General features: G+C 40.7%; 1 protein-coding gene across 1 annotated transcript; it reads right to left on the bottom strand.

Moving 5' to 3' along the window:
* Positions 1 to 985: 985 nt before the first annotated feature.
* Positions 986 to 23811, bottom strand: pdgfba (platelet derived growth factor subunit Ba). The gene is made up of 7 exons (XM_084714831.1): positions 22947 to 23811; positions 10943 to 11045; positions 8218 to 8283; positions 7880 to 8076; positions 5101 to 6241; positions 2972 to 3107; positions 986 to 2015 (listed from the first exon to the last, which is right to left on the bottom strand). The coding sequence occupies exons 1-6, from the start codon at positions 23016 to 23018 to the stop codon at positions 2980 to 2982; spliced, it is 1707 nt and encodes a 568-aa protein (XP_084570957.1). The 5' UTR covers positions 23019 to 23811; the 3' UTR covers positions 986 to 2015; positions 2972 to 2979.
* Between the last annotated feature and the right edge of the window lie 388 nt (positions 23812 to 24199).

The following is a 24199-nucleotide window of genomic DNA, read 5'->3' as shown; positions in this document are numbered from 1 at the left end:
ACACAGATACACACATGCACGCACACTCAAACAGGGACAACACCTCTCACCCCCTGCAGGAGACTCTGGGTGCCTTAACAGACTGTTGCAACAGTCAGACTTTTTAAGACAAGCGATAACATAATGTAGGGCTGCTGTTGCTTCTGTCACATCACCCACCACTTAAAACATTTCCACTGTTTATCTCAGATTATATCTTTTTTTATTCTTGTTGTTTCATGTTATTATATATGCATTATATGCATATGTGTATCGGTCTTTATATATGTCCTTATAGATATATAGATTGTTTAAACTGTGCAACAATTTGTGAATTTTGCACTACTGTATATACTACTGGACCCATCAGTCCAATATGTATTGTGCATATTCATGACTGTATGCTGAAGGACGTCTGTGAGTCATAAGTTTAAAAAAAACTAGAAAATCTTATTTTTATGGACGGAGACGTTGTGTTTTCAGGTCACCCATTCTTATGAATGTGATATCTCAAGAACGCCTTGAGGAATTCCTTCAAACTTGGTTCAAGCATCCACTTGGACTCAAAAATGAACGGATTAGTTTTTTGTGGTTAAAGGTCAACGTTGCGTTGACCTCACAGCACACATTTTTGGCCATAACTCAAAATTTCACACGCTAATTACTATACTAATCAAAATGTTGGTGATTGCAGAGGGGTTACATCTGAATATTCATTTAGAATGGCCTGGCAAATATTTTTTCTCTATTATAATGCTACTCGCCATGTGTGTAGGGGCGGCAGTGGCAGTGTGGTGGTTTGATCCCTGGCTCCCCTCTAGCCGACATGTCCAAGTGTCCTCAGGCGAGATAGAGAGATTCTGAGGGACAGAGGCACCTTGCATGGCAGCCTACTATGCAAGTCCAAATTATCCTGTACAATTATCCATGGTCTTATCTTATCTTATCTTATCTTATCTTATCTTACACATAATCTGAAAATAGACAAATATAAACAAACTTCATATTCGTTGAATATTTTTATTTTTTATTAAAAATAACATTCATAACAGTAACAGTTGTACAACCAATAATTATAGTCTGCAACAATAATTACACTTGAGAACTGGAGGACTTCATATCCTCCTTTTTTTTTAAATAAGTTAAGAAATAAAGTTTTTCTCCCCCCCCTCCAGAAATCATTTTCTAAAAGCATTTATACATACACTGTTGGCTATAACTGGCTCACAGCGATCTCTAAAAGCCAGGTCTTTAAGACTTGCTTTAATGTGGATATTCATAGCATGTTATCTAGGCAGGCATTTGGTTGTTATTCCATTTTGATCTGGCAGTAGTACAAATGAGCAGGTTATTGATATTTTCCAGTACATTAAGCTACAGTACACGGTAGAGCACTTCTCTAGTCAATGTAGTATGATCAGTGTATGGCTACTCCAGTGTTACATACAGTTAGATTCAGACATTGTAGGATAACAGTAATGTTTGGCATTGAGGCCTGAGCTGCACTCTCCTGTATCCAGTTATCATCCCAGTGTAGAAATCCAGTTCTGCACGTCTCCAGTTTCATCTTGAGCTCCACATTTAGCCCCCAATAATGACTTCTTCTCAGTCCAAGTCATAGTCAAGTTCACCATGTGTGGACCAATCAGTAGTTGAGCTAGAAGTCAAAAGTGTTTAAGCAGCCAATCAATGGCTGCTTACTGCAAGAAGAGACCACCAGTCTAGCTTTGGGCATTTGATAGGCTTCCATCGATCCACGTTAATGGGATTTTGTGGTTCACACAAATAAAATCCAGTGTTTAGTGTGACAAATATCCTCCCTTCCAATGAGTTCATAAGATTGCACTTTAATATATATCCATGAAGCTGGACGCCCTGCGGCAGCTCTGGAGCATGAAAGGTGACTTTTTATAAGCAGTGTCCATCACCTCTGTAGATTCATCGTCCCACATTGTAGAATCACACGTTTCTTGTCTCTTCGTATTCCTTTGGTGCAGCGTGTCGGACCAAAAGCTTTGGGTTGGCTTCACCATATCCTGTCAAGAAAAGAGAAAAACATTAGATAAATGTTAAATTTTTAATTTTTTTGTCTACAGGAACAACAAACTCATCTTTGTTACACACATATGCACAATTTAATTACAAATATCATACGCTGCTTTTTTCATTTCACCTCTAAATGTACAGACAATTGTTTTTTTAAAGAGTGGGAGCCAAACAATCTTCAGATTTTACTTGAAGTACGTACACATTAATGCTGTGCATCTCCTAAAACAATTTCTTTACATTCCACACATGCACCCATCATACATATAAATAATAATAGTGATTTAAAAAAGATAAAAAAGTAACAAAAAGGTGCACAGCATTAAAAAGAGGTGCATTATCTCAAGCAGCTGTTTGTGCATTTTGTCCAATGCTGATATATTATTGCATGTTGTAAACAGTTTGCACTTTTAAACAGCTATAACACAGTTTTTGACAGCCACTGCACAGTGGGAGTTTCCATTTAAAAACACAGAAGGAGACACCATTGCAAAGGCATGCCACTTTTAAAGTGGTGGGAACAGAAGTTAAGCCAAATATATCACAGAAAAAATAAACCTGTAAGGTGAATATTTGCAACTTCACATATTTTTATTCTGGCATTTAGCACCACAGAGTTTGACTGAAGGAAGAAACTTATTTGTGAAGCTGCAGGTGAATCTAAGACTCAGTTTGCAATTTCATTGCCCAGGTAAATGTTCTAGAAAACATTAACATTATCTAGATTTTTTAAAATAATATTTGTCCCACTCTTTTCTCTTGACCTCCAGGAAGGTCACAAGTCAGGCAATATCCCTTCAGCTGGTGGGGACTCAAAGTATCAAAAATAATTTTAACCATCATCCTCAGGTTACAGGACATCCTTCCCTCTCATCGTGCCCCCATGCTGCCTCAGGCTCCTCGGTCAAGATTATCACCCCTCCCTCCCTCAGGGTAATTTTCTCACCTGCAGCTCTACATGATCATGGCTCTGATGGCTGCCTTGCTGATGCGTTTGCGGTGTTTCCTCCTGCGGCGAGGCAAGGCTGGTCGGAACGGGGCCCGGCGGGCCGAGGGGGAGGCGGGAGCCACGGTGGAGAGGGCTGAAAGAAACCAAGAGAAGATGGTGGACACAGTAAATACAAAAGCTGAGCTGCATTTTATAGCTTTTAACACAACTCACATCTGTCTTAAATGTACACAGAATTGTGGTAAATGATGTTAAAGATGTGTGAGACAGATTAGCTAAAAACAATACGACTGTCTTGGCCCAGAAAAATCATAACAGTGGCTTTAAAGTGGAGGTGAGCAGGGATGGATATGCAAACAAATCATCTAGGATGCACAGAGACCCTAAACAATCACAGAGCAGAAAAAAACTAACAACATGTGAGCAAATACAAAAAGGAACCAAGTAACAAATGAATCACATGAACATTTTGGTTTCGGTTGCAGTAAATAGCAGCAGTGGAGAATAAACACAGGGTGTGTGGCCCCTGTAGTGGCTCTAACTGCTCTCTGAAGGGCAGCTGATAACCTTGAAGTCTGTGTGACTGCCTGCAGGTTTAAGTCAAACATGGAGCAGTGGGAAGTCCAGCACTCTGGCCGCGGAGCTCTCAGGGGGTCGAGGAAGAATAGCAGGACACATGTGGCCGTGTTGTTTAGTCATACGTGTATAGTGGGCGGCTTCCTGCCTGGGAAACTCTCCCACTTGTTTTTGTTGATGCATTCAAAGCTAAAATTACAAGTAATGCTCCAACACAGAGGCATCACCCACATGGGTACTAGAGTGTAGTGGTAGTAGTGTTTATCTTTCTCTCTGTCTTGCATTAAATTTGACAAGGACAGCAAGTAATACATGTCCTCTGCTCTGCGTCGACCTGCATTCAGTGCTGCACAAACCTTTAGGCTTCGAGCAACAGTTCAACAAATTCATCTTCCCTGTAGTACTTTTGTTTTAAGGGAAGTGCTACCTAACCTGTGAAGACAGTTGTTGGACGTCCTATGTCACTCTAAAGGGAGCTCTCTTAAAGGTCCAGTGCGTAAGATTTACGGGGATCTATTGGCAGAATCTGGCAGAAATGGAATATGATATTTTTAAGTATGTTTTCATTAGTGCATAATCAACTGAAAATAGGAATCGTGGTCGAAATCCTACACACTGGTACTTTCAAGTATGAGAAAATAACCCTTGTGATGTCATAATTATGTCATGAGGGTAATCCCAGATTGGATTTTAACACTGTATCTATAAGGTATAGAAAGCCTGTGGTACAAGTGTGTGATGTGGAGTGTAAAGGATGTCTCAGGATATCTCAGGCTCTGCTTCTTGAATTTTATCCCTTTTTTTTAACCAAAATGCCCAGAAATTTTTAGCCCCAGGAACTGATTTTCAAGAAAGTAAAAAGTTCTTTCATCCCATTGTTGCCTGCGTTTCCACAGTAGGCAAAGACCACTGATGTATAAAAAAGCAACTGCTAATTTTACACATCACTTTTGTGCACAACTAACAGCAATGAGTCCATATAAAGCTATGGACAGGCATCATTATTCGTCTTTTTCGTCAGTCCGTCTGCGGTATGCTTTCCTCTGTAACTCCATGTTACACTCAAAGCACAATGAACAAAAAACCAAACTGGTTTGTGGCAGCAGATTTTTAAAAAACGGTGAATGAAATCAAATGCCACAAGTTATCAACCAATCAGAAATTTCCAGCATTGCAAGCCTGACCTCAAAGTTCCTGTGCTTTTGGAAAGTACCACCCCTCAAACAGGGACTTTTTGGCAGATAAAATAATGTCCCTGATACTTAATTTAGACCTTGGTCTCTGCAGAATTTACACACTGAGGTCTTCCAAAGAATCACAGGGGAAAGTTCCTGTTGACTTTTGACCTATTTTAAGGTTTGGGGACTCTTGTTAGTCAAAACTCCAATGCTAATCGCTGGGCTGCCCCTGTCACAATGTACTTGTGCAGATAAATTGCTCCTATTAGAAAGAGTAGCTGACATGAAAATACATCTGGCAAGAGCAACCAGTGACCTTTAAAACCGACTTTCATCCACACTAACACACATTCTCACACGACTGAGCCACACCTGCTTTAAATGTGGTGGGTTTTGGTCTTTGCTGAGGATGATGCGGATGAAGATGCGTCTCTCGATCCAGCTCCCTCTGTACCGTCTCCAGAACTTTCTGTCTCCTCTCCTCCTCTGTTAAATGACCATCCACACTGGTCACTTTTGAGTCTTTATCCTTCCCCTGATTGGCCAGCTCCGCCCCGGCCGTGTCCCCACTATTGGCAGACCCACTTTCCTCCCTCCCGTTTCCTTCTTTTTGTTGACTGGCTGTTGCAGTCTCAGTCTGTCTGTGATTTGTGACCTGTGTATTTTTTTGGCTGGTCACTGAGTCTTTCTGATGGGTGGTCAGAAGAGGGGTGGGGTTTTGTTCTAACTTGGGTGGCTGGGTCGGGCTGCCGGGTGGAGAGGAGCTGTCCGATTGGGGAGCGTTGAGTCGATATTGTGTCCTCAGCTCTCGGTCCTCTGCTGCTCCGTGGTTGTACTGCTGTTGATGATGCTGATATTGCTGCTGTCTTTGCTGATGCTGTAACAACTGCTGCTGCCTCTGCATGTGATCTGGATGATGCACTTCCCCACCGCTGTTTGCTACATGCACACCGCTTTCCTCCCTGCTCCCGTCATACCCGCTTCCGTGCCCGACCTGCTGTGTACTTCCCATGATACTATGCTCCGCTCTCGCTTCCGAGGGCCAGCTGCCAACCGATCTGAGCACCCCAGCAATTGGTTGGTGCACGCCTGGCTGCGCGTGTGTGGGCGCCTGTGGCACCCTGGGTTGCGTCCAGTGCACCAGCTGGGTGTAGCTGCCCTGCTGCCACTGCTGCCTCGCTACAGGCTCACGTTCCTCAGGGTGGTAGTGCTGCTGGTTGTGCTTCAGGTCATCGTGGCGATGCAGGTCGGCCTTGGAAGCGTGAGTCTTTGGCGGAACGGGGTGGGCTGGCCGAGGGACGGCCAGGGGAAGGTGGGAGGATGGGGGAGGCTGCTGTGGTGAAGGCGGGTTGGGGTTGGAGGAGCGAGTGACAGGAACTGACGAGGAGGAAGAGGATGACTGGGTGGAGGAGGAAGATGAGGAAGGTTGACACCTGCAGCTGACATGGTCCTCCACTGAGATGATAGCTTTGTCATAGTGGGCTTTCCTGTTTATATACTGGATCTTTATCACCTAGAGAAGAGGTGGAAAAAACAAAAACATTAGTCCACAAAATCTGACACACATGAGGTGTAAATCATTAAAATGAAAATTTCAGCATTTTTCATGTGGATGTCCAGTCAGTATTGCTGGTGAATGCAGTCAAATGCAGCAATAAATTCTTCAATATGTGCTATATTGACCAAGAAAACTGAGTTTTTCTGCTCACAGAGTTGTGCAGCAGTGCCTAAATGTACCAGGATGCATTGCAGGCAAGACTGTGACTCCCACGCCCATGTAGTTGTGTTATCCCCACCCTAGCCTATAGCAATTACTTTGTTGGCCAAAATATAGCTTAGCGGTACGTGACACATATACCCATCAGGTCCTCTGGCTAGAGAAAAGAGGAGACTAGGAATCCAAGCCAAAATAGCCCCTAGTTCTTCCTTAAATCCAGTGGCATCACCTGATTGTTTTATCTCACATACTTTTGCTGTGATCACTTGTAATTTGTTGCTTAATCTATTCTTTTTTTTTAACCTGTGTATTGTATGTTATCTGTATATGCCACATCCATTTTTGTTGCTTGCCTAGGTCCTATGGATGTAAATTAGCATTCTGGCTAACATCCAGCATGTTTGCATTTTGTATTTTTGTACTGATGTTATTTAACATGCATTGTTCCTATCACATAAACAAATAAGTATGTGCAATGAGACTTGTTTTAACAAGCAGTAAGGTTGAAGGTGTTACCATGAAATTAGATGGCTTCATGCCAATAGTTTTACTCTCTGATGAAAGAAAAGCTGAATTACTTGTTCTGGAAGTCATGTCAACTTGTAAAATCTACGCAAGTATGTAAATCATCTCTTGAAGCAATAGCTTTGCAGTAACAGAGGCCTTTTTGAAGCTTCCGCGTCCTCATGTTGCTTTGACCTGACCTAAAAAAATTAAAATTAATATCACGATATTTCTGAAACTCTGTCTAATATGGATATGTATCACCATGTGGCAGCTGTATGCAAAATCACAAAACATAATTAACTTGGGCAGCAGAAGTTTTTTAAGATGATAATATAATATGATCTTATCATCATGATACATTTCTACTTAGAGTGATTATACAGAAATATTTAATTATTGTCAAGAAGACAAAACACTTTGTTATCTGAACATGAGTGTAGAGAACAGCTCCTCCAGATTTATCCCTAAAATTAAAATCTTATCAGCACTTGGTATTTGGTACAGCAAAAGCACTCATTAGCCATCCATCCAAATGTATCACAAATTGTAACTGCATTTCTGGTAAATTAGGGAAATAAAATGTGATTGCTTGTTTCCATCCACTATTTATATGCGATTATTAGGAGTTGGTTCATCGAGATGAGCTCCAGGTTGTGGTTCTCCAGTCGGAAAACATTATACCATTGCGGAGGAAGACGGCGCAACAAGATTTAATTAAACAAGATTTAATTTAATTTAATTTAATTTTATGTAATGTAATTTAATCAGTCAAAGTTAAATGTCTTTTTGCCATTTCCATCAACTTTGTCTGATGCAGTACTTCAAAATGGGTGTAAATATCATGCAGATGGAAGCAGGTCTATTGTCATAGTGAGAAAAACTTATTTTAAATCATTAAATTTCGTGGCAGCTGTGTGCTCTATGTACCTGCAGGTATCTGCTGGAGGTGACGGTGGGGACACACTGCAATAGCCTGGTGTTGCAGCAGCCTGAACATCGTTGCACCTCCACACAGGGTGGCCATAACAGGAAGTTTGCGTTGCGGCGGTCCAGCATGGACCTCGTCACCTCCATCACCTCCGTCCGAACTTTACATGCCGCCTGCTGGGCCGGCTGCGCCTCCACTGGTTGGAGAAGAAAGGAAGAAAAAAATAAGAGGGGGATTTTTGGTAGGTATAAGAAAGATAAGAAGTGTTGAATGACAGACAGCAGAACAATACACAAAATGCAGACAGGCAGGGACACAAGCACATGTGGAAACCTACCAAGACTTCTAGTGAATCGGCCATGGGTGTGGTTTGTGAGAAAATCATGCTCGTCTTCTTCTTCTTCTGCAGAAAAACACAAGGGAAGAGCAGAGGTTGGACAGGTGCGAGACAAGGAGAGGGGATGAGACAAACACACAAACAGAGAGTTAATGAACTCAATATCTTCCAACTTTTATCTTAAAATCAGGCAACATTGAACCGGCACTTTCACAAGCGATGAAAGAAATCTGTACGGCATGTGAGGCCGTGAGGGCAGTTTTTAGCCAAGCTCATTGTTCACCGCACACAGGAAGCCATTTTTTTTCTCCTGCCGTTAAAACAATTAGGCTATTTTCTGCCGCAATTTGTCCTCGCGCTGTCAAGAATACTGTTGAGGAGAGATATGAGTTGTTAAATATAGCTCATGTGTGGGTCTGTGAGTGTGTGTTTGCACTCTCACATATGTCGTCATTTCATACTGTAGCCCCTTAGTCCTAATTATATCCCTGGTGTAGATTGCTTTTGGTCACTGTGTGTTTGTGTATGTGTGTGTATGTGCAACACACAGATGCACATGGCTTATTATTTGGTTGGCTGTTAGTCCTAATTAGCTGCCTGGTGCAGAAACAGAACTGTTTGTTATTGTTCTCAGAAGCTACTTTCTAATTTTATCTGAGTGTTTATCTGTATATAAATGTTTTGTAAGACTGATTCCTTTCCTCCTCTTTTATGTATTACCACGTGACCAATTGCATCCTGTACAGCCAACTTAGAGTTTAGCTTATCTTTTTAAACTTGTGCTTAAAGTTTATATGGTCATATTTTTATTTGCATGGTGATAAAACACATTAGTGATAAAAGAACGTTAACTGATGTTTGGGGAGATGAAAAAATGGCAAACAGGGTTAATTGAAATACAAGAAACTACAACTTACAGAGAAACCCAAACATTAACATAAGAAGAGTCCATAGCTATGCTAGCTGCTCGGTGAGGCTGCATTCATGCTAACACCAACATGCTAACATGTTCACAACGACAGTTCTAAACAGCTAATGTTTTTCACCATCTTAGTTTAGCGTGTTAACATGCTAACATTTGCTTATTAGCACTTAACACAAATTGGCATTAGTTTTGCAGGTATATGGACATGAATTTAAGTGTGGGTCTTCCAGGCCAGACAGAGAGACAGAGCAAGGAGCCTCTACTACAAATGATGCTTTTAATATTTTCAGCAGTTGTAGCACAGCTAACGTTAGCTACGTTAGCCTCACTGTCTGCACTTTCCCCTGTGGTTTCTGAGGGGGTCCGATCCTTTGTGCCTCTCAAGAGTGTCTGTTTTGGGTTTATTTAATAAATAGGCCAATTTACCTTTACAAATAATACGGTGGATTTGAGTTAATGTGTATTTTTAGACATTTATCAATTTGGGGGGAAAAAAATGCATAAAACAATAATTTGGCACACCCCTGCACTAACTCTAGGACACCCTAGGGGTCATGGACCCCCTGTTGAAGACCAAGCTATGAAAGAATGGACAAATTGAAATTTTTTGACCTGGTGATGGTGCTTAGTGAAAAAGTTAAGGGAGTGCCACAGTGTGCACCATAAACTGTAAAGATGGATGACATGAAAGCTCCCCTAAAGTGAAGCCAAAACACCTAAATTCCCCCCTGTTGGCTGGTTGCAGTATAGGTCATAAACCCTGATCCCTTCATGTTAGCAGATGGGACATGGCCCAAACTTAAAAATCAAAGTTTACATGAAATACAAGATTATGTCATTTCAAGTAGTTCTAATCATGCTGATGTTTGTTCAAGTGTTCATTTTTCTTATAAATTTGGTTTTAAGTAGTTATTTGATGCTATAAAAAGGGTGCTGCACGTCATGATTTCAGATTGAGAGCAGAACTCTGCTCAGCGCTGAGTCAGCTTAGGGCGGTGGTACCTAAATACCCTGATTACTACTACACTATTGCTCTGGTGCCAAATGATGTCATTGACCAACCAACTTGACTTCTATAAACTTGCTAAAACTCCCAAACTCCCAGGCTTCAGACAAAAAAAAAAATTATAGAGATAAAAACACACTTTGAGTCACTTCCTTGTGCCCTGCTTCTGAGCATCCTTCCCTCTGTTGGTTCCTCTCTGTGGTCGCTGTTATGTCACCATGTTATTTATGCATTATGGAATGATCAAAGGACCCTCCATTAATATATGTATGTGTGACTTGGTTCCTCAGAAGGATAAGTTTAATGAATTTTTTAATGACCCGCAGCGCTGCGTGCGCATGTGTCTGACTGCTTGTTTGGACTGTGTTTGGGGGTGGAGGCTGGCATAGAGAGGGGGGTGGTGGTCTCTTTCTGTGACACACACACACACACACACACACACACACACACACACACACACACACACACATCCATATTTCAAAATCTGGAGAGGAATTCAGAGCAGGAGAACAATGCAGTGACCTTGTGCTGAAAGTTTCTCTCTCTCTCTGTCTTAGTTTGTTCAACACACACCAAGGTTGCAGCTATTCTCCCTCCTGCTCGCTCTCATCAGGCTGCTTCATCAGTCCCGCTCTGCTGCCGTCTCGGGTAAATATTGCCTTAACATGGTGCTTGGCATGTATGCTGATACTCTCTCTGTTGCTGCATTCCTATCTCTCCAGGCCTCTGTAGACACACCCACACTTGCCTCCTCCATGTCTGTGTTATTAGTGTGTGTGTGTGGTCGTTAGTACCTATTGCATTGGTTTCCTGCTGCAGCAGCATCTTTAGGTCATCCACAGAGGAGATGGGAGAGTTCCTCACCAGGTCGACCAGCGACGAAGGGAGTGGATCACCCTGTGGAGACAGATAGACAAACAGCTGTCATGCACTTTTACCTCTACTTTGGCAACAACTGTTATTGTAAGATATGCTGATACACTTATGGGTTGACCCCTTTAAATCTCCATTACTTGCACAAATACATCTTAAGAGACCAGCCTGGATATTTTTGTATTTTATAGAAGTTACATATATTTTTCAGATACTGTTATTCCAAAAGTACTGTAAAATCAGGTGTCATCATCTTGCATCAGTTAAATCAATTAAACAAAAACTATGGCTATTTGAAGGCAACTTCCTGGTGACAAACTGGGAAGGTTTTTTAATGTGTCACACCAGAGTGATGTCTAGCCAGTGGCTTTGTCTCCAACAGCAGTTAGGTATAAGAATTGATGCAACACAACAGATGAGCATCGGCCGCTGCCATCAGCGAACGGCATCTTAGTCGTCAATAGGACAAATGAATCAATGCAAATATTGGCAGTCGTCGATTTCCGGCTGATCAATCAGTGCATCCCCAGTGTTATTTGGGGAGGAAATGGAGGTTCAGTCAGTTATTAACACAAAAACCAGGGGTGACCTTGTTGGGCTGAAAATACATATAAAACAGCTTCCTGTGTTGTTATGATTAACATTGCCAACTAATTTTGTTAATTATTTACGGAAAAATGGATCAGTATGATGTTATAACAAGTTTATTGTTATAACGAAATGTTTTTATGTTTAAGAAGATATTTTCCTGTTTTTACAACAAACATCACATTATAACAAGAAAATATACCTTGTTATAACAAAACTTTCGTGTATGAAGTGATAACTTTGATAAGTTTGCATGATGTAATACCATGATCCTGTTACAATGTGAACAAAACATCTTGCTTCCATAATTATTTCATCATGGTGCCAAAAGCTCAGTAGGTTTGAAACAGCAGAAGAAGAAAAACGCAAATAATAGTTATTTAAGCAGAGAAATATTCTTAGAAATCTTTGCAAGACGTTTTTGTCCTTTAAGTTTATCTAGTTTGTACCATTTGGAAAAATCAAAGGATAAAATGTGAGGCAGAGAGACAGAGATAAGCATACAGAGAGAGAGAGAACTGTACGTATAATATCTCATTCCTCCATCTCCAGTCAACACTTGCTCCAGTTTCACTTCCTCCTGCAGGGGAAATGATGGTTGTGATTGGTGTTTGTTGCTGCTGTTGTCACTCTCTCCCTGTCTGTTTACCCACAAACACCGCTGTTGCTCCCACTGTGACACAGGAAATTAGCCTGTCTGTCTCTCTCAATGAAACTGCAGCTCAGTTTAACATGTTTAAGCACCAGACGTCAAGAAAAGATCAATATCTTGGTCTATTTATGTCGAAAATTTTCCAAAGAAAATTTGTGATTTATGTGTTCACAGAAGACAAAATTAAACTGTAAAATCTGTTATTACTCAACAGAGTTACGCAACTGATTTAATTATGACTCAAGAAAAGAAGAGTAATCTGATATTTAATGAACTTTTAATGAAGGCCGTTGCAGGAATTCATTATGGATTCAGTGTGGTCGGTTTTAAGAAAAGACTCATGTGGTTTCTTTGTCGAGATCAAAGGCAGATTACGCAGTCGTCTGTGTCACATTTCGCTTTGGTTGGCTGTAAGTCGATGCTATCTCAGAGCAGTTGGAAGCTCATTTGATACAGTCACATGCCAGAAAGATGCCAAAACAAATTAAGGAGTGTAAAGAATGTGAGAGGAAAATATTTTGGGTCACTCTCGGAGATGCCAAGAGTTAAAAAAAAGTAAAGACATCGATCTTCTTGCTGCAATCGTGCTACAAAATTTACGACCATGGATATAACATGTTTACAAGTATCTTACAAGTAAAGATGGCAGGACTCCCTCCCCAAACATGTTCATGACGCAAGTTCTAATATCACAAATACAGCGAGACAGAGGATTTATATATATTTAAAAGGAGAGTCCTTTCCTCATATTTCGATACCTTGATAGTAGTATTTGCCAGAGCTCCTTTGTTCCTGAACCTTATTCATGAATGCAAATGTCCCCACGCTGTAGATGCTCCTGATAATTTTAATGGAAAAATACTACTCATATAATGGGACGTGCCAGCTTGAAACATTGCACTCCGTTGGTGAGACGATTTTCCATTAAAATTATCAGGAGCATCAGCGGTTTGAGCACTTTCTGCATTTATTAAAGTTTTCCGGTACTCGTTTGTGATTCGTTGATTACATAAGCTTTTATTAAAAATTTTTTGGATCAACCTTAATCAACAGAGAGTCTATAATGTTAACCCAAACACAACAGTAAGTTTTGCTCAGCCTACTTTCTTCTAACATTTAAACCAGGTCTCTGTTGCAGGCACTCAGTCCTGCTCTGATAAGACACAACGTAGTTACTGTTTATCCAGAATGAGTTGCACTGCAGGTTAACCTCACCTGAACTCTGTGTGGCCACCTGTTAAAACTAGTATTATTATTTGAGAGGTGACATGAAGACGGGGTGTCTGCAGGTTTCAGCAAGTTAAATTTAACACTTTTTAAGATGATTATGAATTAAATTTAAGACATATTTCACATCCATACTGGCTTAAAAGGACAAAGGGTATGAAGAAAATTGTGGGACTTTGGTGATGCTCCCGATGTGACTAACAATATTGGGTAATGGCAGGTGTTTGCTCGTGGCTTTTTACACTGACTTTATGTTTTTCTGACTTCCCATATGACTCTGATGCTTTTATGCCCAAAGTTCCAGATTTGAGTGTTTCCTTGCAGACGGTGCAGCCAGCTTCAGATTCATTATTTTCAAAAGGCTTCAACCAAGGACTAAAAGCTCTTTTCTCGAGCCAGATTAAAGTAATGTTAACAGAAAGTATCTGGACTTGTTGCTTGTAAAAGTAGCGATTTTTGGATGAGAGGAGACGCCACTTTAGCCGACACACCACATCACAACACACTACAGATTGCAATAGTGGTTACTGGTTCCACAGTATTTGAAAACAAGACTGCAACTTTATTAAAGTAATGTTAACTTTCATCACATTTAAGACTGTTCAAGACCTAAAATTCAGATTAGTTTTTAGATTTTAGAGCTTTTAAGGACTTGCAGAAACCCTTAAAGATCTGATTGTACTGGGCGTTTAATACAAATAAGGCGTAGTTAATGTTGATGTGATGACACAGTGATGACCTGATGGAGATGAGGATGAGATTAAGAGGATGGTCTGCATTTAACCTGGCATCAAATTCCATGAAAGAGCTGCTCATGAATAAGAAATTATCTCTGTACTATATTTACACACATTGTTATTAGTCAGGTTTCCACCAAGTTTAGCGTGAAATTCTGCTGAATTTCTATGGAATCAACTAAGGAAATGCAAATGATAGTGCATGTCCCTCTACCTTCATGCAAAAATTAGAAGTTGAGCAAATTCAGTCATGTGAAATAAACAGCAGGTGGCTTTAATGCTCCAGTCGACCTATATTGGATTTTTGGCACAGATACCAATATTAACTGACATTCAGTTTACTGTCATAGTGGGGTAAAGAAACCAGAAAATATTCACATTTGAGAGGCTGGAATTAGAGAATTTTGACATTTTTTCTTAAAGAAATGACTCTAATTGATTAACGAAATAGTTGCTACTTAATTGATAGTTTGACAGCATATTGCCAACACCCACATAGACTATCAGCCGACTAATATATCTGTCTGGTACCTCATTAAATCATTGCAGAAGAAGAGGATGCAACCAGACAGTTCATTAAAAGAGGGTCAGAACGTTAAAGTCACATGCTTCATGTACGTCATGATTTATTTACTAAGTCTGAGACTTTTTTGTGATGTTTCTAGGGATTTCTACCACGCAAAATGCATAGAAAACAAGTAGATTTGCACATTGAATCAAAACTACTATTGTAATGTTTATGCACCCAGACAAGTCAAACCCTGGTAGTATAATATCAAGCAGATACAGTCTTATAATGAATTAAATGTGAAAATATTTTTCTATTATTTCATATTTTGGATGTTTTCTTTTCTAAATGATGATGAGCTGCACATCCTTTTAGATCTAAATCAAAAATTGTCCTTTTTTCTTTTATAATTTTATGTCCCTCTCTCAGTCCATTTTTCATCCAGCTTTCTCCTCCTTCCTCTCTCTGTCCGTCTGTCTGCTTTGTGGGCGGCGGTGGCTCAGGACACCTGGATGACTTTCACAAGCCATTGGCTGACCTAGTTAAGCAAACACACACACACATGCACACACACACTCGCCCCCTCTTTTCCAGTTCACATACAGATGCTTAACCACTTAACTGTCCGCCCAATTTGTCCTGAGAGCCTCACACACACACTCACACACTCTCTCTCTCACACACAGACCATTTTCACTCTGTAACAAGCTATCATTACAGTCACACTGTTAATCACTAACACACACACACACACACACACATGCACAAACACACACACTGAAATTAGAGAGTGGAACATACAGAGAGGAAATAGTTCCTCACATGAACAAACAACAAACCAGTGGATAAAAAAAGGCCAAGAATTGGACAACAAGCTAATAATAGTGGTTTGGGCAGAAGGGCTAAATTGCCCAGAATGGATCTGACTGACACCAAGTTCCTCATTTGCTATCTAACACACACGCACACACACAAAAATAGGCCTCTCTTGTTGTTTTTGTCTCTGTGAAGCCTGTAAATGCCTTTCCTGCTCGACGTTGTTATGGAAAAGGAGGCATTTTTCATATCTTAACACTGCGTGAGGGTGTGTTGTTGCTAAGCTCTCGGGTCGGGAGGACTGTCTGGTAGGATGTCATGATCTACGCGCAGGTCACACACACACATGCGCTCGTGCAAAAACACACACAGCATGGGGCCTTGTAGGAAGCCTGGAAGGCAAAGAGATTGTATGGAATGTTTGAGGAGAAAGGTGAAGTGTAATGGAATGTAATTATGGGGCCAGCTGACTGCTAAAACACACACACGCACGCACACACACTCACGCAGACATACATATACAAACATGCTATCAAAAAGAGGCGCAGACTTGAAAAAATAATCACACAAAAAAACGCAGTGAATGCAACTGTGTGACGAGTGACTCACAATCACACAGCGCTGTCACAACACTCGCCGTCTTTTATCAGAGATATGGCAGCTGGCCAACATACTGTCGCATAAAGTTGACAGAATGGCAGAGCTCAGTGGGTACCCTCCCTTTTACACACACACACACACACACACACACACACACTGGCAGAGCAGATAGATTCCCCTCCCAGCTGCAGAGATGAGGGTACAGATGATGGATGGAAAGACGACAGAGGAGAGGAGCAGAGGGGAGGGTGGAGGAGGAGAGAAAAGAGGAGAGAAGATGAAGAGGAGGAGGAGGAGGAAGAGGAGCAGCATTATCAAGCAAGGCGGTAAACCTGTCTGCTGGCTCGATTCTCTACCGGCACAACATGTCACAAGACCATCAGGAGTTTGTCTCCAGGTTTATGACAGAAATCTGAATTTCCACAATAAGCACAGATTACAGCTGTGCCTTGTTGCTTATAAATAATATATTGATTTTTAGGCTATTCTACGATTTACGATATATATATCTTAATATACACTTTTTCTCTAAAAATAACATATAAATTCTGTAATAGTGCAAGCATATTATGATGCTGTAAAACTGTTGATTATTGTTGATTAAACTTCCCAAGAGATAATAACATGATAATAACATAATAATAACAACAATTAACAGAAAAATACATCGCTTTGCTGTAATGCAGCCTTTAAAGCCAGGAAAAAGCAACACATATCATGATATCACAATATCAAAAATCTAAGATGATACATAGTTTCAAATCATCGCTTTGATATAATATTGATATATTGTCCACAACACTAAAAGCTGAAACAATTGGTCAAACAGATATGACAGAATAATCATTTGAGTCACTTTTTCATGGAAAAATTAACAATTCTGAAACTCCATCTTGTGAATTAAGATGATTTGCTGCTTTTTTGTCTTGTATCAGGGTAAAATTTATATAATTGGCCTGTTGGCCAAACAAAAGAGGAAATTTGATTACATTTCTTTGGGCTTTATGTAATCATGAAAAGCATTTTTTAGAGATGACTCAATACCATTTTTTTCATGTACAACACCAATACAGTCACCTTGAGAGTATCTGACAATACAGATACCAATTTAATGCTAATAATATATATTTTATGAACGCATTTTGCTTAACCTAGCCATCTAAAAACTTCCTGATCAAACTGTGAAACAAATATTCTACTCCCAGGAAGGAATACATAGCCCACAAGATAACTCATGCTCATCTGTGTTACTCCACTCATCTGTCTTTACAGCATGTAGCTCAAAGTTTAGTTAAGAATTTAAACAATAGTTTAGGCTAATGGATTGTATCTGATTTGACTTTTTTCCCCTGATTGGACTGATGTGGATGCTGGGTGTTGGATTAGCACATCCCTAGCATTTTCCCACTATTTTCTAATCATGAAAATAATCAAGTGCAGCCCTTCGCAACACAAATAGTTGCTCTGCAGCAACATGATGAACAGTGAGCTACTTTGTAGCTGAAACTTCTTCCTCACCATAAAGTCCAGTCCTCCTGTGCAATCTCTCTGTTGCAATATCAAAAAAGTGATCCCCCACAAAAGTTAAATTACAGTAACATAAGATATTTTGAGGGAATAGTTAGCATTCCATGCTAGCTGATACTGTTCGCCGCAAGCATGGAACCACTTCAAAGTAAAAGCCTTCCAGCTGCTGAAGGTCTGATTGAAAGCAAGAAGGCATCACCGGAGGGCTTTTACTGTGAGGCAGCTGCAGGTACATTCATAGTTAGCCTGAAGTGTTGGTTTGTCACGTAATTAAAGTTGGTTCAGTATGTTTGCAATGTTTTCTATACTTTCTTCCAGCTCATTATTGTTATTTTTGTCTGTTGTTCCTGACAGTTGGAAAATTTTGAACAAGTTGGAAATTATATCGATTCCAGCAGTCATTTTAATTTGGGGTCTGAGTATTATGTGCAAGCACAGACACACATTTCTATCTTTTTTTTAAAAATGTGTAACTGTGATCCACAAATCCAATTTATTTTTTTAAGCATTTATTATTAATATTTATATTAATTCTGGTGTGTCCACTGGACTCTGACGAGATTTTTCCTGTAATACTGCACCACACAGGGCTTACATACAAATACTCTGATGCGCCACTGCGCTTTTCTATCTGACACACATGCACGCACAGAGGCACAACCCCCCCGCTGCACACATACACACACACACACACACACACACACACACAAGCACATATGTCCACTGACACATATGCAGCTACACCCGGCCACGCACCCAGATGTGCACACACACAAATACACACAGTACTACATGGCACACAGTGTCCGTGAAATCCCTGGCAGATTAGTTGTTGTTCTTATGTAAAATGGATCAGGCTGGGCAGCAGCAAATCATCCAAGCTCGCCCGCAGAGACAATAGTCAGACAGCAACCTGTTCAAAAGCCACCAATCAGCTGTGTGTGTGTCATTGGGAGTGTGTTGCTGTAACAATTGTTATCTGAGCAGCAGATGATGAAACAATTGAGGTCTGACCTGATGTGTGAGCGCTTTTGGGTGTTTGTACATCCAATTGTGTTTAAATGGATTTAAAAATGAACGGTAGCAGCCCACAGTGTGTGTGTATGCTTGCTGAGTGTTTTTGTGTGTTTGTAAACAGATTGTATAAGCAGTAAGATTTGATTGGATTGCTCACAGACAGCTGCAACACAGCAGCTGCACAGTAAATGATCTTTCATAAATTATGATAATGTTTTCTGGATGTTCATCAACCTCAGTGAACTGGTAGTGACTTTGCTGAATAATCTGTGTGTGAGTGTGTGTGCCTGTGTGTGTGTGTGTGTGTGTGTGTGTGTGTGTGTGTGTGTGTGTGTGTGCGTGTGTGTGTGTGTGACTGTGCAAGTTTTTTTCCACAGACAGATGTGGCAGGCCTAAGACGTCAAAGATGTCTCCATTTTTTCCATCTTTGGGCTGAACATTGTGACAAGAAGAGGATTAGAGTGTCACAGAGTCTCAGTTGGACTCGATGCGCTCCCACACTCAGTCACATGACGGGTCGGCAATCGTTTAAATATAAAAAATATGTCACATGTCCAAAAGATGTCAGTTGTACCGTGAGTTGCATCGTGCACATGAAGTTGCTCATAGTTTCTGTGATTATGCTGCAGACTACAAGATCAGCAGCCAGTTTCCAACCAATCACCAAAGTACCCTTGTGCACTCAGAGCACTCGGCTTGTGCCTGCTGCAGCTCAGTGGACAATGGGTTTATAGCATCACATTTGCACTGTGTGAGCTGGAATTATCTGAATGTCATTGAGTTCTTCATTCATTGATTCCAAGAGTTGCAGGATGCCTTTGAGAAAGAGATGCTGCAAGATTCATACGTAAGTGGTAGTAAACACAAGCATGACAAAGCTAAAAAGACCCACCAAAAATTTTCAACAGTGCAAACACAGATTCTTCCTTTCCACACTGGCGTCACCTCAAAGATAAAAAAGAACTAAGGATGGACACAAAGTTGTAGGATAGGACAGGTTAACCAGGACAGGAAGGATGCTGCAGAAAAAGACTGTTCTCACTCTGAAAGCATCAGCATCATCTGTTTCACTCAAACATATTATTTTCTGCAATTTAGAGGCCCACGCCCACATCTCTACCCATTCCTGTAGGCTATATTACCTTTTAAATTTTGTCGAGCAGCTCAAGCTTTCCAGGTAATTTCTGAGTGAGCAAGCATTGTCTTTAAAAATTACTTTAATGATTAGAGAGGCTGCTTTCAGTCATTTTAAATGTTTCCTGTGTGCAGTAATGTCACTGTAGCAAATATTGTGGGTAATTTAAGCGCCAAAATTAAAAACTGTAGTTATAAACTTGACAGGACAGAGGAAACTCTCCAGGGTAAACAGAATTATTAATTTAGAATCAAAAAAGTTGTGCTGCTGTGCCTTATGTGTAAAAGCACACAGAGCATCTCTCTTACTGGGGAGGCACTCCCTGTCTCCCACCCACACGTCTACCTATCTGCCCCTGTAGACTATACAACCTTTTAAATGATGTTGAGCAGCACAAGGTTTCCAGATGATTTCTTTATTATGCGTTGTATTGATGCAAGAGTGTTTTCTTTGCTGTTTGATTAGAAAGAAGAAATTATGCTGCTGTGCCTTTTGCGTACATGTGCACATGGCATCTCTCTTACTGTGGAGTTGCACCCTATTTCCCACCTATACCTCTACAGGTCCTATAGGTTATATGACCTTTTCAATTATGTTGAGCAATGTGAGCTTTCCAGGTGATTTCTATATTGTGTGTTGCATTGATCTATCACTGTTCTCTTTTTTTAAAAGATTATTTTTTGGGCTTTTTGCCTTTATTAAGATAGGACAGCTGAAGATATGACAGGAAAGGGGGTAGAGAGACGGGATGACATGCAGGAAATGTACCACAGGCAAGAATCAAACCAGCAGCCACTGCAGAGGACTAATAGCCTCAACACAGGATGCGCACACCCTACCAAGTGAGCTATAGGGGTGCCCCAATCTATCAGTGTTGTCTTGAATGACTGATTAGAGAGAAGTTACGATGCTGTATCTTATGTGTTAATGCGCACACAGCATCTCTCTCACTAGCAAGGTGCACCCTATTTCCCACTCACAACCATCCACTTTTATCCGCTTTTTATGTATGTGTGAGCCACCGCAAACCATGGATCTCTTACCAGTGATCTATACTGGTTTTTTAGACTTAACCACGTTGTGTTTGGTGCTCCATCTTTAACCAGAGCAGGTTTTGGAGATGGGACATGACAAAATCAGGGCGTCACCGGCACACCTTGTGAAACACTTTTCCTACTTACATCAAGAGTTACATATTTTAGTTTTTAAACAGCATAACACTGTAGGTTATGTACAGTAGGCCTTGCATGTCAAGATGAGATGCTCACTTGGCTAAGCATCATTGGCACAGAGCAAAACTCTAAAGATTGCACATCTATTCGTACTCATAACAACAATGTTGGACATTTTGACCAATCCTAGCCAAATGAAAGAAGCTCAGTTGGAGTTTTCCTCTCCAACCTTTATTTCATTTGGTCACCTGAAAGTTTCCGTTTGCTGGCCGCCAGCTAAAGACACAGGTGTTTGGTGGAAACACTGGGCTGAATAAAGTGACAGCACGAACAGCACTGAAAGAAAACATCTTGGAGAAAATAATTTCAGTGGTGGAGTGACAGTGACAGTAGCAGTGAAAACGGCAGCTGGGCTCATGGATTGATTTTGGCTTCAGCTTCATACTGTAGGTTAACAGCAGCCAAGTCCTCCGCCTCACCCTCCTTCTGCCTCTGACACTCTCAACACTTCGGCAGAATCACTGTCAAGAAACATGAAAAGGAAGCGGCAGAGAGAAACAGATGCCTCGTATGACACAAGCTGCACAGTCGCACAGGGAAAACTAGATGTACTGATGTATACACACGCACAGTGCATTGTTATTTGCCCTGCAGTTAAACTGTTTCACAAAACATCCACCACGGTTTGTAGAATCGCCTCAGGGGATGATGTGTGTCAAATGCTCCTTTACGAGTGAAGGAAATTCTCACCAGTCAAGTTATCACACCGAGAGTGCCATATCAGAGAACTTACAACCTTTTCCCCTGATATGTTCTTTGAAAACAATCCTTTACAGCTTCCTCTTAAGTATTTATTATTGCCAGTTTAGTAGAAGATCAGTGAAGAAATCCAGGCAGACAGCGATAGTCCATCAAGATTATGTGTGAGGGACTAAATAATGATCTTTTCCATCTTTGTTTATCGGTGTGTCTCACACACACTGAAATCTTCCTTCCAGCGTAATCACAGATGCAGTGGAGGCTCAACCCAAAAAATATTTGAGGTTGCAAATCAAAGCTGATCACATGAGGTCTTAAGAGACATAAAAGAGCATACATATGTTATATGGGAAAATTAATTTTGGTGTTTGGTTGCCTAACCACATGATCACCACTAGAGCTGCAGTGATTAATCAATTAATCAATTAGCTGTCAACTATTAAAATAATCACCAACTATTTTGATAATTAATTGGTTTGAGGGAAAAAATGTCAGAATTCTCTGATTCCAGCCTCTTAAATTTTAATATTTTCTGGTTTCTTTACTCCTCTGTGGAAGTAAACTGAATATCTTTGGGTTGTGAACAAAAAAAGACATTTGAGGACATTTTATTGGGCTCTGGAGAGGAATGATGGACATTTTTCACCATTTTCTTACATTTTATAGACCAAACAACTGATCAATTAATCATGAAAATAATCAATTTTTACTCACCACTGCATCATTAATGCTTTTATCCTGAAATCAGTAGTTTATAGGGCCACTCATTATTTTCACTGTCATTATTGATTAATCTGCCAATTATTTTCATGATTGACTGATTCAACGTTTAGTCTATAAAATGTAAAAGAAATATGCTCATCTCATTTTCCAGAGCCCAAAGAGACGTCTTTAAATTGCCACTTTTGTCCAACCAACAGTCCAAAACATAAAGACTAACAAACTGACAAATACTCATATTTAAGAGGCTGAAACCACATAATGTTTGACATTTTTACTTGAAAATGACTGAAACATTAATGGATTATGAATATTAGTTGGCAATTAATTTTCCTTTGATTGACTAATTGATTAATCAACTAATCACTGCAGCTCTACTATGTAGACTTTCATTTAGTATGCATGTGTAATCCATATCTGTTAGATTCTCCTCACCAACTAGAGGTCACAGTGTTCACCGTTCTTACCTCAGCGCTTCCGAGCCGCAGACGGGCCGCTGAGAGCGCAGCCAGCAGCAGCAGCAGGACCCAGGACCTCATGTTGCCGCCCAGCCTGAGGAGCCGCAAGCGACCGGCTGGGCATTTAGCACCTCGGCGTCCAATCCCCTGGGGCTGCACCGGTGTCGTGCGTTGGCCGCTTATGCGAGGAGGCACGCACTACTAAATATCCTCAAATGTGTCAGTGCTTATAAGCGCCGCTTGTCCAAGTGTTTGCTCACAGTGACTCACACGCAGGCTAGACGTCTGACTCTGTCCATACTGCTGGTTTCAAAACTCACGAGAGGAGACGTCAGTGATACTGACAGGTGCGTATGCAGGCTACAGGCACACAACTCCTATTGTCAGTCTGCAGTGTAAGAGAGTCCCCGCTAAGATCCCAAGAATGTCTCCAAATGTGAGATTATTGCAAAGTATTCGTCAATGTGTTTCCATTTTGCAGTCAAAACTCCGGTCATAAATGATCAGATTTTCAGCTCCTGTTGCAAAACCGCAATTAAATGTAACAATAATGCAGGGTTCTCCTCATAAGTGAAACCCGACATCTCCAAATCTCCGTGCGTAAAAGTTGGTTCACCTTGGAATGGCGCGTTCGTGCGTAATTCTCTGGACGTTCCGCTGCAAAAGTCCGATTATTCTCCTCCCAGAGCGATTCCCTTCGCTGCAAACAGCTTGTTGGTCTTATCTAAGCGCCTGTCTTAACGCTGGCTTCTCGCTGTGCATTTATCTCACTCTGTCTGCGTTTCCTCTCCCGGTTCTCCTCTGCTCACCAGCTCTGCTGGATCAGGTTGTTCTCGCCCCCCGCGCTTCTCCTCTCTGATTGCCTCTTGAGCGGTGGGCAGCTTTTCCACACAGAGACAGAGGGCCTCCCCTTCTGAAGTTTGAAGCATCAAGTCTGACACAGAAAAGCCACATCGGAGCGGAAACTGTCTTTGCTTTCAAAATAAGAGAACAAAGTGGAATTTGAATCAAAAGGACATGATGTCTGTGCTCAAACCAGCAAATGAATTAAATGTACATGATAAATTAAGACTACTGTGGATGAGTGAAACAAGTGTGATAATTTCAGCAGATATTACATAATTTTAAATGATGTATATAAGTGAAAAATAGTACTGCAAAGGCAAGTAACTGAATTAGTTGAAAAGATGTCACTTTAAAAAGAACTACTGCTACTACTACTGATAATAACAATAACAGTAACAATAAATGATGTGAATATT

Source organism: Lutjanus erythropterus, chromosome 3 (assembly GCF_056507025.1).
Source record: "Lutjanus erythropterus isolate fLutEry1 chromosome 3, fLutEry1.hap2, whole genome shotgun sequence".
In the NCBI taxonomy this organism is placed as follows: domain Eukaryota; kingdom Metazoa; phylum Chordata; class Actinopteri; order Lutjaniformes; family Lutjanidae; genus Lutjanus; species Lutjanus erythropterus.
This window is presented reverse-complemented; position numbering and strand designations above follow the sequence as displayed.